This window comes from Schistocerca nitens, chromosome 6 (genome assembly GCF_023898315.1).
Source record: "Schistocerca nitens isolate TAMUIC-IGC-003100 chromosome 6, iqSchNite1.1, whole genome shotgun sequence".
NCBI lineage: Eukaryota > Metazoa > Arthropoda > Insecta > Orthoptera > Acrididae > Schistocerca > Schistocerca nitens.
The window spans coordinates 741,083,335-741,098,553 of NC_064619.1; the positions used below are offsets into that span (position 1 = coordinate 741,083,335).

Genomic DNA, 15,219 nt, shown 5'->3' on the forward strand with positions numbered 1-15,219 from the left:
TTTGGTAATATTCACAGTCGTCAGTACCTTCTTTATTTGGAATTGGAATTATTACATTTTTCTTGAAGTCTGCGGGTACTTCCCTGTCTCATACATCTTGCACACCAGATGGTAGAGTTTTTCTATGACTGGCTCACCAAAGACTATCAGCAGTTGTAACGGAATGTCGTCTACTCCTGCAGCCTTGTTTCGCCTTATGTTTCCCAGTGCTCTGTCAAATTATTCTCGCGGTATCACATCCCGCATGTCATCTTCATCTACGTCGTCTTCAATTTCTAGAATATTACCTTCAGATTCATCTCTCTGGTATAGACACTGTACAAGGTGTTCAAACACAGTCTGAAAGGCTTGTAAGGCACGTAGTGCCGAGAAACAACTGTTAAAAAAATGCGATACGTTGCGTCGTTTGCGAGTTATTTACCACTAAAGTTTGCTAATCAGTCGTTGCCCCTGCAAATTCAAGCAACTCCTGAGAGACGGTTGTTCATTTAGTTTCCTACAACCGAAGAAGAGAGAAGTACATTGGACGGTGATAAGGATCTAATCCGAGCCAAAGGCGAAGCAGTCCTGTGTTCCACTTTGAGAACAACTGACTCTAATTGCAGCTGGCGGGCCGTTTTAATTTGCGCGTGCAACGTCCTGATTGGCTCACTTCAATGCTAATTAAATCTGATACGTCGCAATATACCGGATTTTCTTCTCAACCGTTACCTCTCAGAACAACCTACCCTACAACACCCTTACAAACTTTTCAGACTGTTTCTGACCACTCTGTGTATACTCCTTTCTACCTACCTGCAAGATTAAGGGACTCATTATTGAACGCTCTGATCCGTGGAATGCCAGTTTTGTTTCTCTAGATTACATCTTCCTGAGTAATCTCCACTCAGAGATCCGAATGTGAGACTATTTTAACTCCCAAATATTTTACACACCATGACGCCATCACCATTTAACAATACAGCAGAGCTGCATGTCTTCGGGAATAACTGTGGCTGTATTTTGGCCCTGTTTCGGCCATTCGTAGTACCAGCATAGCAAGGATGTTTTACTTGTTGTTACAAGGCCAGATCAGTCAGTCACGCAGACTGAGAAGGCTTCAGGAACCACACCTTTGTCTGGCGCCCCAGCTGAGACCTTTGTGGTTACACCTACAGTATGGATATCTGTACCACTGAGGTACACAAGCCAGCCCACCAACGACAAGGTCCAATAATTTAAATTACTTTTTTTCTTATTGTTGTCAGCTTGGGACCCTTATCTGTTTGGATTAAATCCATCGAGGAGCGTCTTCTAAAAGAATCTTCTCCATCACATCCGGTATACTTTGCAACCCTGGCCAGCACAAGTATTTCAGAGTGTTGTTGAAAGAAACAGCTGGAATCGTCAGATACGATTTACAAATCCTGTGAAAGCATGCGATGTGTATGTCTGACAACCAACTCACGGCGCATCTTCTGCAGCACTTCTGAAGAGATACAGTGCACTACATCTTATCGTTGATCGGAAACCAGAGTGATTGAGTGGGCGCATCTCCATCTCAATGCTTCCACCGTCTTAAGCAAAATATCACAGATCTAATCTCGCGAAATCTATCCGTAAAGTACCTGTTTTCACCTTCCTTACAATGACACTGAGCTCAATGACTCACAGGTCCACGTGCTAAACCCCAGTAGATAGCACCATAAGAAATCCGCTGCACGTGGTATATGTCCTATGTACAACGTAAAACACTTAACATTTATGTGAAGATTTCTTAAAATGGCCTGAATACTAGATCGCTTTCTGTTTATAGGAGGGATGATTTGAGTTGAACATACCACGAAACAAGTGAAAATATCGTATTATTTCAAGTTGAAGACTTTCATGCTGCTCCTGATAAGCTACAACCTCTAGAAAAGCATTTATGCCTACTCTCCAAGCCTTCATACAACACACTTTGGATCAAATTTTATCATTACCAGTCGTTACCTGTGCTACTCCACTTGGAAATAGAGAAGTGGAAGAGCATTACGTGCCTTTGTGTATGAGGTGTTCTCTGCGTAGTAACTTTAAAGTTTCCAGGTGCCGTGAATCTGTGTAGCTTATACGCTGCACTATGGATCGCTATGGAGAGATTTAGTCAAAGGCAGCAATGTGTTAAACCACTGTACGATGATGTTGTCTAGTATGTGTTGGAACACACAGTTCGTGTTCCCGGTTTAGGGTCGATATTCGGTACGCTCCCGAGATGATAAAGTTTACTCGGATCATCAGCCGAGTCAAGGCTTCGTTCTGAGGCGACGTTTCGGCAAGTTTCCTAGTCCTCATCTTCAGGCGAAGTGTTTGTTTCAGTTCCATTGCGCCGGCCGAAGTGGCCGTGTGGTTAAAGGCGCTGCAGCCTGGAACCGCAAGACCGCTACGGTCGCAGGTTCGAATCCTGCCTCAGGCTTGGATGTTTGTGATGTCCTTAGGTTAGTTAGGTCTAACTAGTTCTAAGTTCTAGGGGACTAATGACCTCAGCAGTTGAGTCCCATAGTGCTCAGAGCCATTTGAACCATTTTTGAACCAGGTCCATTGCGTGCCTTTATAGTCGCTGGACCAAAGCCCTCGACTGCAGCTGCTGTGCCAGAAAGGGTGTCGCCGGTCGCGGACGGTGGTGGCAAGAGCTGCCGATGGTACGTGGGGCGCGGAGGGGGTGAGGAGGGGGCTCGCTGCGGCTCGCTGGAGGGTTCAAGCGTTGGCTCCTGGCGCTGCCTCACTATTCCACCAGCTGCCTTCCGATCAGAGCGCTCTTGCCCCATTCCCAAGCGGAGCTTAGCTGTAAAACGCTATCCCGTTTGAAAAGATCATCATGGACCCGTATCTACACTGCCTCTTTGATGACAGAATCCCAGAAGCCGTTCGCCCAGCACAGCTCCTTGGTCTGTTCAAAGTTAAACTTCGCCGTGGCTGTCCTCCGCAACTGCAAAGATGCACTGTTTGCGACGTTCACAAATAATGCTATAGACGCTTTGTGTCTTCTTCTGAGTCGTCTTGTTTCATATTCTTGTTCGGCTGCGGAGGGCGTCTTATCTGTGTCTCCGCGTAGCCGTTCCTGCGAAAAGTCTCCCGAATATGCTGTAACTCGGTGGGTAGACCCTCCTTGTCGCATATGTTTCGTGCTCTATGCACCAAGGTGTTGAGCACGGGTATCGGCTGTGCTGGATGTTAGCAGCAGTTACAGGAGCGTGCGCGTCCTTTTCCTGTAGACACTATGTCCCAGCGTGCCATCAGTTTTCTTCTTTATCAAGATATCGAGGAAAGATAGGCATCCGCTGTCTTCTATCTTCATAACGAACTTCATAATCTCGTGTATGATTCTTTTTTTTCATTTTGCTCGTTGTTGATCGTTGTGTTTGGTCGTTTCGGATGTCACATGACATCCGTTCATGTTCGTTGTTGATCCTTTCACTCAGTTTTTTGTTACAAAGGCCAACCAGCTCTCTGACCGAACACGCTGAGCTACGGTGCCGGCTTGCTTGCTGTTAAGTTGATCAAAAAATTCTTGCAGGTTTTCTTCGCCATGCGGCCACGAATATGAAGAGTTTGTCCACACATGACGCACCTCCTCCTTCGGCATGATAATGCGAAACGCCACGCGATTGCCGCGACATCTGATAGTCTGACGTCCGTGCATGACCGTCACTGATCGTCCTCCTTACAGTCCCGACTTGGCCCCAATCCGATTTTCATCTTCTTCCGAAACTAAAAGAATGCCTTCGAGGACTTTACTTTGGTAGCGACGAAGCGGTGCGAGCAAACGTGAGGTATGTCGTTGGGAGAAAAGTGTTCGACTCCGGGGTTAGTTTGTTGAGAAATAAATATGTAGACATGAAGAAAAAAATGTATAATGTTGCTAAGTAAATGCTTTGAGAGATTTTACATAAAAACTTGAAGGCAATGCTTTTCAGCATGCCATGGTATCTCTAAAGCACAACATTGTGTATTAGTGTTCTATTGATTGCGGGCCGTTGCAATGAAGACTCCCTTAAGTACATGTACCAAACATTTCACTTCAGTCACGTCGATCGTGTGGAAAGTAATACATTTCCTTTCACATATACACCCTCACCTACGCCAAAACGAGTTGATCGAACTATATTTTAAAAGCAGAATTGACTATGTATTTTGGTGTCTCTTCTTGCATGTAATGATATCATTTTTTAAATTTGTTCATTAATAATAGATTAAAATTTACAATGTAAGATAACCAATCAAGCGGATTTCATTCACTATTCGAATCGTATAGTCGCCATTTATTCTTTACCAAAGTCCAAAACGCCTCTCTAATTATAAAGGTAGATAATCGGAAATTCTAAAAATCTATACTTTAGGAACATTAATTTTGGTTACCTATGGGTCTTTAGCAAGTTTTCTGAAGAGATAAAATAATTTCAAACGCCGAAACGTTTAGTAGCATTTCACCCCACTTTTCTAAATTAAACGTAAGCAAATGGCTAAACATGAACGTAAACAACAACATACGTGTTCATCACCCGTCAAGTTTGGTAACCACGGTAACGGAAACCTTTGGCCAATCTCACCTAAGATAGCATCTGCGGTTGATCTGTGCAGAATGACTAATGGCGGACATCAGATACCATCACTTCAAATGTGAAGTCTATTCAGAAAACTTTAGATTTCTCATTTCCGAAACAATTCAAAATAATTTCCAATCCTTGTAGATGAAAGTATAGAAATTGTCAGCAAGGATGAAGAAAAATATTAGAGAAATGTTTGACTCTGTTACTGAAATAACAATGGGAATACTAAATTAATCGATTTACAACACAAAATTAAATTACCAATGATTGGTACATATTAGTATACAGTTTCATGTCTGTGAGAGCTTGCTGTTCGTATATGTTTTGGCGGCGTTTTACCTCGCGGCTGAATTACAATGTGCCGCATCGGCAATGACCGAAAGAGCTGGTATTCATCAATCTTGAATTCTTGATTCCGAGGTCCAGTTTATATGGTGTTTCGAGTAATTTCCGGTTGCAGTAATTGTTGTGGAAACTCTAATGTCATAGCATTCCAGTATCCTGTTTTAAACGGTGTGAACTAGTACGATGTAACTGATATCTCAGGATAAGTTGGTGTCCTCTGTTAGTCCGTGCTGATTACGACACCGTGACTGTTTGTGTCGCCTATGTGAGGATAGTTGTGAATTTCATTGCTCATATAGTGGAACTATTCGTTACAAATCTATCACTTAAAAATAAACGTTGAGGATGTGATTGTATCAGCTGAATTTTTTACCATCGGTCCTTGGCGGAACCTAACAATAATATTAAGAAGCAAAACATCTCCTAATGTTCTGCAAAATTATATTTGTGACTCATCAAGATTTCCCGGCGGATATGTTGTAAATTGTCCTCATGGGTTTGCCGCCGGATCACGACGAAACGGGGCGTTGACGTCAGTCGTGCGTACCACCAGCAAGGTTGAACCACCTGCAGAAGTCGGACAGTTCCTCCGAGGAAGTATTGTGGAATTTGCACAACGTGATCCGGCGGCAAACCCGTGAAGACTATTTACAAAATTATATATATTTGCTCACGTACAGGTTCCTCAGGCTATATTCAGGTGATAAGTGAATACCGTAAACACAAACATAATGTGCTACTTACACAAATATTATTCGTACATTAGATATGAAAATGACAGATTGTTTACATACAAAAACGTTAGATTTTTGTCGCATAGAGATAGTTACGTTAACTAAACAGGAGGTAAAAATAGTTTTCATGTGGAGATACATTAAACAACTAATGAGAAATAAGATGAAGTTACGGTTTTAAACTACACTTACTAGCCAGAGCAATGTGACCACCGACCTACTAGCGATATAAAGCCGTCCAGGCGATCGCAGTGTCACGTGGCGAAGAATGACCGCTAGCCAGACACACTCAGGGTGCATGTGCTACCAGCGAGCGAGCTGTCCGTGTGCAGAATGGGGAAGGCGCGTGATTTACCCGAGTTTCACCGAGGACAGGTTGTCACACTTGGCCGGGAGCCTCGGCACGAGAATTTTGGAAACTGCACGACTTTTCGGGTTTTCGAGAAGTTCCGTGGTGCGTGTCATCAATACGTGGTGAAACCAGGGTGAAACCATGTTCAGACGTCGCGGGGTTCCGTGGGCACACCTCATTACAGTTGTTGGACGTCGTAGGCTGGGCAGACTGACAAAACAGGACAGATGGCGAACTGTAGCAGACTTTAATGCTGGGCAGAGTACAAATGTGTCTGCACACACAGTCCACCAAACACTCCTAACGATGGTCTTCCGCAGCGGATGACACCTCGAATGTGCCAATGTTAACACCACAACATAGGCAACTGCGACTGAAATGGGGAAATGACCACCGGCACTAGGAGTTGGCGCAGTGGCAGAGCGTTGCACGGTCTGACGAATCCCGACACCATCTTCATCATGCCGATGGGAGGGCGCAAATCCGTCGTCTTCCAGGGGAACAGCGTCTGACACCTCTACTGCGAAGATGGGCTCCATTGGGAAACATTCACGTGGGCATCCACGGGTCCAGTGCAGCTCGTGTAAGGCACCATGACGGCCAAGGAGTATCGTACACTGGTTGCAGACCACATGACCCCTTCATGACGATCATGTTCCCTGGTGGCAGTGGTTTTCTTTGAACAAGATGATGCGCCATGTCACAAAACCAGGAGTGTGATGGACTGGTTCGAGGAACAAAGTGGTGAGTTACAGCTGATGTCTGAATCTGATCGAACGCATCTGGGATATGATTGAATGTTACGTCACAGCTCATCACCCTCCCCTCCATTAGGTGACTCGTGTATGCATATGTGGTCCCAGCTCCCTCCGATGACCTACCAAGACTTCACTGCTTCCGTGCCAGGCATGTCGCCGTTGTTATCCGTGCCAAAGGTGTACATACTGGCTATTAGGCGAGCCTTCATAATGTTGTTGCCGATCAGTGTAGTATCTGTAACGAAAACTTAATTTAACAAAGGAGAAATTGAGTCTGCTCATTTAATACTCGGGTGGCATTCCATGACATGTGTCTATCGACTTTTCAGTATTTCCAGTAGGGTTATCTCTCTGCTTTTCTTAACAGGATATAAAACTTCACATGCTACATAGTCTGAAAGTTTTTCTGCTAAAAGAGCATCAGCAAAGGCTGAATATTTCTTTATTTCTCTCCACATCCTTTCATATTCATGTAGCCTAATTGCACCATGTCTATCTGATCGATCAATATACATTTTTTTACACTGCCTGCAAGTGAGTTTATATACATCGTCCTGTCCCAAGGGTTGCAGTTTCTCTTTGCTGCGCTGGCGTACGCCTTTGCCAGCACCCTGGTCGGCACTAGGAAACATTATGTAGCAGGCCCTGAACTAGGCATGCCTATGACAAGAGAAGGCCAAGACACGCCCCCTGGCTCCGCACCAATAACGCCCCCTGGACGGCGTGCATATAGGCGGCCTCCGCCGACGTAAATCAGTCTCTCAACCTCAGTACGTCGCATCGGGACCCAGTTCGCACTGAATCTCAATACGTCGCACTGTGCTCTAGTCTTCCACAGTGATAGTCGTCGCCTCGCAACTTAGCTAACTCTGAGGGAACGTTAGTCATTGTACATACTTGTGATATGGACAAGATTCACGAATTAGTACATGGTATTTGATTGCTGTTAACCACTGACCTTCAGATAGAACATCACTGAAGTTGAGTAGTCAATTGGTTCCTGTAATAAAGTGTATTTTAACCACGGGTGCATTTTGCGTTATAGTTAGAGGAAACCGGCCACCCGCCTGCCATACCACCCTCTCCTCGCATTCAGCCACGAACCACAAAACAAGAGCGTACAGTCACAACATTTTCTACTGAAGAAAAATTTTATCTTGTGATTAAATGCCGAAATGTTGCTGATATACGGAATTTAAACTACGTTTACAACTGTTTAACCATAGATGTTGACAGTGTACAGTAGTGGTGTAACTATGCTTTTCCTTTGCTGAGAGAGATATGTCTGATGGTCTGTAGTTCTGTTGAAAGGCTGATTCAAATAATGGAACAGGTAAGAGGCGAAGCGAAGCTCCATCGAATGAGAAGCTACATATTTGTGGCTGTGTGGGTGCTGGGATCTTTCCGGTGTTAAAGTATCAGTAGCTAAGTTTATATCTGTAAACGATAAATAAGTGTCTTCTTGTATTGATATACACTCCTGGAAATTGAAATAAGAACACCGTGAATTCATTGTCCCAGGAAGGGTAAACTTTATTGACACATTCCTGGGGTAAGATACATCACATGATCACACTGACAGAACCACAGGCACATAGACACAGGCAACAGAGCATGCACAATGTCGGCACTAGTACAGTGTATATCCACCTTTCGCAGCAATGCAGGCTGCTATTCTCCCATGGAGACAATCGTAGAGATGCTGGATGTAGTCCTGTGGAACGGCTTGCCATGCCATTTCCACCTGGCGCCTCAGTTGGACCAGCGTTCGTGCTGGACGTGCAGACCGCGTGAGACGACGCTTCATCCAGTCCCAAACATGCTCAATGGGGGACAGATCCGGAGATTTTGCTGGCCAGGGTAGTTGACTTACACCTTCTAGAGCACGTTGGGTGGCACGGGATACATGCGGACGTGCATTGTCCTGTTGGAACAGCAAGTTCCCTTGCCGGTCTAGGAATGGTAGAACGATGGGTTCGATGACGGTTTGGATGTACCGTGCACTATTCAGTGTCCCCTCGACGATCACCAGTGCTGTACGGCCAGTGTAGGAGATCGCTCCCCACACCATGATGCCGGGTGTTGGCCCTGTGTGCCTCGGTCGTATGTAGTCCTGATTGTGGCGCTCACCTGCACGGCGCCAAACACGCATACGACCATCATTGGCACCAAGGCAGAAGCGACTCTCATCGCTGAAGACGACACGTCTCCATTCGTCCCTCCATTCACGCCTGTCGCGACACCACTGGAGGCGGGCTGCACGATGTTGGGGCGTGAGCGGAAGACGGCCTAACAGTGTGCGGGACCGTAGCCCAGCTTCATGGAGTAGGTTGCGAATGGTCCTCGCCGATACCCCAGGAGCAACAGTGTCCCTAATTTGCTGGGAAGTGGCGGTGCGGTCCCCTACGGCACTGCGTAGGATCCTACGGTCTTGGCGTGCATCCGTGCGTCGCTGCGGTCCGGTCCCAGGTCGACGGGCACGTGCACCTTCCGCCGACCACTGGCGACAACATCGATGTACTGTGGAGACCTCACGCCCCACGTGTTGAGCAATTCGGCGGTACGTCCACCCGGCCTCCCGCATGCCCACTATACGCCCTCGTTCAAAGTCTGTCAACTGCACATACGGTTCACGTCCACGCTGTCGCGGCATGCTACCAGTGTTAAAGACTGCGATGGAGCTCCGTATGGCACGGCAAACTGGCTGACACTGACGGCGGCGGTGCACAAATGCTGCGCAGCTAGCGCCATTCGACGGCCATCACCGCGGTTCCTGGTGTGTCCACTGTGCCGTGCGTGTGATCATTGCTTGTACAGCCCTCTCGCAGTGTCCGGTGCAAGTATGGTGGGTCTGACACACCGGTGTCAATGTGTTCTTTTTTCCATTTCCAGGAGTGTATACATTAAGGTCCAAGAAGTTTATAGAAGAGTTGTAAATTGAATTTTCTTGTGTTGTGAGTTTAAATTTGTAGTGACTTATCTAATTGTCTAGTATTACCGGTCCACAAACACATCGTAGACATATCTGAGACAGTACTTATTTTGCTATTCAGTGGCTCTTGCTCTAAGAAATTTTTCGAGACAGCCTACGAAAATTTCAGATAGTATAGGACTAAGAGGTGAACCCATAGCTAGGTCATCAGTCTGACTACAATACTTGTGTTGAAACTGGAAGTAATTCTGTTATACTCCCATTTGAGTAGCATCCATTATGTGAAGTAAATCTGAACGATTTACCTTGGATTCGTGCAGAATATCTGTTAATATGTCTATACGTTTGTCCGTAGGAGCATTTGTAAATCATTTAGTGAAATCGAATGACACTAGTTTAGGACTGTGTGAGATTTACATATCTTTAATTTTTTCAACGAGTCACAGAATTCCTGATACGAAACTTAGGTCTGCAACAGGTTATGTTTTTAATGATATAGTCTACCTCTTTTTCTAGGAGGTAACATAGAGCAGAAAAGTATGACGTTACTGTGCATACTGCAACTTCTGTGTAATTTGAGCAAGCCATATAGTCTAGGAGCCATGGCATTCATCTATTTCTAATCAGTTGTGAAATGTATCTAGATATAAAAACGTCTTTTATCCTCCCCCTTTTTGAGTTAATGTAATTATTTCTATGTGACAAAAAATGTAATTTTCCCATTGTAAACACTCTGCCATTTTCGTATCTTCTGTACAAACAGCATCCGTGTAAGCCGCAATGGTTCAATGGCTCTGAGCACTACGGGAATTTACTTCTGAGGTCATCAGTCCCCTAGAACTTGGAACTACTTAAACCTAACCAACCTGAGGACATGAGACACATGTACGCCCGAGGCAGGATTCGAACCTGCGACCGTAGCGGTGGCCCGGCTCCATGTAAGTCGCAAATCATGTTTACCTGTCGTTGCGTCATTCAACTGTCACCAAAAGGTGGCCTGAAAAGCCGAAAGTGTATTTCCTTTCAATATTAACTGCCACGGACAGATATTCACCTGGGCTGGCAAGGGATCTGTGGTAGTAATGAAAGGCACTTTGACAGTTATGTACTGCAAAAACGTTACAACAGACCACTCGCATCCTTCCGTGCTCCGTACCTTGCCTGATGGACGTGGCACAGCTTGTCATCACGACAGGATCGTGCAACAGTGATTTGAGGATAATTATAGCGAATTGATTCTGACGTGTTGAGCAACTGATGTAAACGCAATGAGACACAGCAGGGTCGGTATCAGGCGCCAGCTCAGTGCTAACAAACACCAGCCCACAGTTTATGGGAATTACACGAGCTGTGGAGAGACATCTGTTGTCCAGAAATCGGAGCAATATTTTCAATTATAATGTGAATTAATAGGCTGTTAAAGAGTCGGTCATAATGTGTCGGGTCGTCAGTCCGTGTGTGTGTGTGTGTCAGCGAGTTTAACTCAGTTCGACATCCTGTGTCTCGGCGACGGGGAGCTGCGCCGGCGGCGCGCGGCGCGGGCAGCGAGTGGCGAGGCGTCACCTGGCAGCGGGCGGCGACGCCGGCGGTGTCCACGTCCGGGGGCGGCGCCCCGGCGCCCCGGGAGGCGGCGGTGGCGGCGCCGCGGCGGAAGAGGGCGCGCGCGATGAGCGCGTACAGCACGCAGGAGAGCAGCAGCGGCGCCACGTAGAAGGCGAGCAGGTCGCAGAAGAAGTAGAGCAGGTAGTGGGCGCGCGGCAGCCGGAAGTCGCAGGCGCGGAGGTCGGGCAGGCCGCGGTAGCGCAGCGGGCGCGTCGACGCGAGCGCCAGCCAGGGCGAGCTGTAGGCGGCCGCCAGCGCCCACGCCAGCAGCGAGATGCGCTGCGCCCGCGACACCGAGCACAGCGCGTGCGCGCGCAGAGGCCTGCGGGCCGCAGTCAGTTGCCAGACACTGCATCCTGATACGTCTTACACACCGGACACAATAGCAAAGACCAGGCCCCACTGCTTTTTTGTTTCATCACTCGTTTATTGCATCAGACAAATACACATTTAAGACAAAATTTAAGTACATGAAATATTGGTCCCAGTAAAGGTTAACATAAGACGTGACACAACTTAGTTGTCTTAAGGGTTTCTGCTGGCAACAAATTTTAAGGAGGCAATGTAAGGTTTATATCAATTTAGCTCAAACATGTAACTAGTGACTCGACCACGACACAGACACCTTAACAATTTCGGCAACAAATAAATACCGTGGATTTGTGGATTTGTACTCACAGTAACCACCTAATCAACAGCCTTGCCATTGAATAAGTAGTAGGCCATTTGGAACGAATTAGCAACACCCCGCAACTAGGGGAGTTAATACCAATAGTCTTTAAATGTCTTGCTCCCCATTAAATAAACAAACTTACAGTAATTAAAAGAATAACAAATCAAACATACTACGCTCCACTGAAACTCTTCAGTGGAAGCCAAGCCAAGATGAAGATTCCATTAACTGACTAGCACTGAAGTCACACTAAAGCTCTTCTCTGTGTTCCCAGACACACATGGGGGTAACTCATACAAGACAAGATTTTGAAGGGAGCACATCAGAAAAACCGGTAGTGGAGCTAACTCGTGCCACTGAACATTAAGGTACTAGACCGGGGCACAAGGTGGTATACAATGAGGTTCCCTTAGTGCTATACTTCGCTCCAAAATATTAATTCAAATGGCCAATTCAAAATTAAGTACACATAAACCAGCATTAATTAACAAGGAGTGACACCAGGTCGCTCGAAGGGATGACAACACTTAATTCAAAAGACGAATGACGGAGGCAGCAGTAACATCAACCGCCTTCTCCGAGTTTTAACCAGGAGTCACTTCCCGCTATACAAGTAAACATTTAACGAAGCACAAGGAATGAACCCCAAAGAGAAAGTTCAAATAAAAACCCCAAAAGATTATAAAGGACAGGGAACCCAAACTATTTAAATTTAAAACAATTAGCTCTCCAAAAAGACAGTGTAAACGCGAAGGCCACACTTAAGAGGCCACCAAAATTGGTTACAGAAGGTCTTATACATTTGCTCCTTTTCTTTAAAAGAAACACAAGGCTGCTTAACTCCTGCTGGAATACACGAGGCTGTAGAATACACGAGGCAGCAGCCCAAGCTAGGCGGTCGCAAGGCACGGCGAGCAGAATCAGGAGAGCAGCCGACACATTTCCTCCATCCTGAACCGGCAGACCGCGTACAACCAACTCCACATATACGTGGTTGCTTCCCACCTCGTACCTCGCGGCGTCAACTGCCACTCGCCCCGCGAATGCCGAAAACAATAAGCCAAGCAAAGATAAGAAACATCGAAGGATCGATAATGGACATCCGAGAGAGACTGGCGCGCCATTGATGAGCGCCGCGGCTCACATCCCAAACGAGCGGGCACTCCGAACGCCACCGCCAAACCTCAGTGAGTGCGGCAGCCCGGGCAACGGCAAAGGGCTGCCTTCCGGGGAGTGCGGTTACACTTTGTTACATTCTCCTCGCTCCCTCCCAGACACGTATTAGGTTGGTGCATAAGTTCGTAGCATTCTTGTGTCGCGTGTTGGTATGTCGGTTGCAACGCCTTCATTTTTCGATCGCCATTTTTTTGTAGTTCACTGTTCCTATTTGAGTTTCCCCTTCAGGGACTCACACCTAGTGAGTACGTGGCTGACGACCACGGGGTGCCGAGCTGAGTCCTGGCATTGCTTCCACTTACTTATGCCAGGCTCCTCACTTTTATCTTTCCTATTTGGCCACCCTCGGCCAACTCTTGTTCTTTTCCGACCCTGACGCTATTAGGTTTCTAGGGCTAGGGGTCTTCCATTTCCAACCTATACTTCTACTGAGCCGAATATCTCCCGGGATAAGGAGATTACCTTCTATCAATTGCCAACGGCCTTCTAGGAGGGCGGATGAGCGGTTAGAAGGAAGGGCACTCTCTTGCCCTTGGGTTGGGAAACTGCTCCTAAAGGCGGAGGAGCCACAAGGTGGCCAACGGCATATAATGGAGAAGGCAAGGGGAAACCACTCCATTAAAGACCCGGGCGGGTGTCCCAAGTATCAACAGCTTATGACGGAAAGCTCATTCGTTAAATTCTCCGGAGGTAAAATAGTCCCCCATTCGGATCTCCGGGCGGGGACAACTAAAGAGATATCAAAATCCAAAAGCATTAATGTAAGAAGGATAGCAACATGGAACGTCAACTCACTTCTTAAATGTGGTAAACTGGAAAACTTGAAAATGGAAATGAAACGAATGGATATTGATGTACTGGGAGTCTCAGAAATGAGATGGCCAAACGCTGGTGACTTTTGGTCAGGGGATTACAGAATCATACATACTGGAACAGCACAAGACAGTCCCCGGATTGCAGGAGTGGGAATTATCCTCAATAAAGAGATGGGGTTAAGAGTAAAAGGATTTGTTCAACATAGTGAGAGGATAATTTATGTCCGATTGGAAACTAAACCAAGAGACACAATCATAATCCAAGTATACATGCCAACTACGAGGCACGAGGATGATGAAATCGACATGATGTATGACCACCTTGAAGAAGTAATTGGCAGAATTAAAGGAGCTGAAAACCTTGTCATCATGGGAGATATGAATGCCGTTGTTGGGGAAGGTAAAGAAGAGGATGTGGCAGGGAATTTTGGATTAGGATTAAGAAATGAAAGAGGGGATAAACTTGTAGAATTCTGCCAAAGAAAAAAACTTTGCATTACAAATACCTTCTTTAATCATCATCCAAGAAGAAGATATACTTGGAAAATGCCTGGTGACATTAACAGATACCAAATTGACTTCATATTAGTGAAGCAAAGATTTAAAAACCAAGTTAAGGACAGCAGATCACATCCAGGCTGTGATGTGGAAAGTGACCACATACTCGTTATGATGACGACTGAACTAAAATTCAAGAACATTAAAAGAAGAAGTATATGTAAATGGAATTTGACAAACCTGAAAAACAAAAATACACTGAAGCACTATCAACTAGAAACAGACAAGAAAACAAATACACAGGGCTGCAATGACATCCAAAGCAGCTGGGAAAAAATAAAAACTGGTATTTTAGAAGCAGCAGAAGAAGTAATAGTAAAAGAAAGGACAGAGAAAAGGAAGGAATGGATCACTAATGACCTACTAAATATGATGGAAGAAAGAAGGAAATTAAAAAATTCTGTGAAGGAGGAAGACCAAGAGAAATACAAGAGTCTGAAAAACAGAATCAACAGAGAGGCAAAACAAGCAAGAGAAAAATACCTTGATGATCTCTGTATTTCAGTTGAGGACAACATGAGCAAGGGAAATATCGACAAGGCCTATAAATGTTTGAGACATTGCTTTGGAGACAGAAGAAACAAATGTAGGGCTGTGATGGATGAAAATGGCAATATGTTGGATGACGATGATGAAGTTGCAAGAAGATGGAAACAATGTATAGGAAAACTGTACAGCGGACCAGACCTGTCTGAAAACATCATGGAAG

General features: G+C 45.8%; 1 protein-coding gene across 1 annotated transcript in view; it reads right to left on the bottom strand.

The window, feature by feature from the left end:
- Positions 1–2,845: 2,845 nt before the first annotated feature.
- Positions 2,846–15,219, bottom strand: part of LOC126263614 (thyrotropin-releasing hormone receptor-like) — a 28,634-nt gene continuing 16,260 nt past the window's right edge. The window contains exons 3-4 of the mRNA XM_049960701.1: positions 11,319–11,610; positions 2,846–2,944 (exon numbers count right to left, since the gene is read on the bottom strand). Of these exons, the coding sequence (XP_049816658.1) occupies positions 2,846–2,944; positions 11,319–11,610 (391 nt within the window). The remainder of the gene's footprint in view (positions 2,945–11,318; positions 11,611–15,219) is intronic.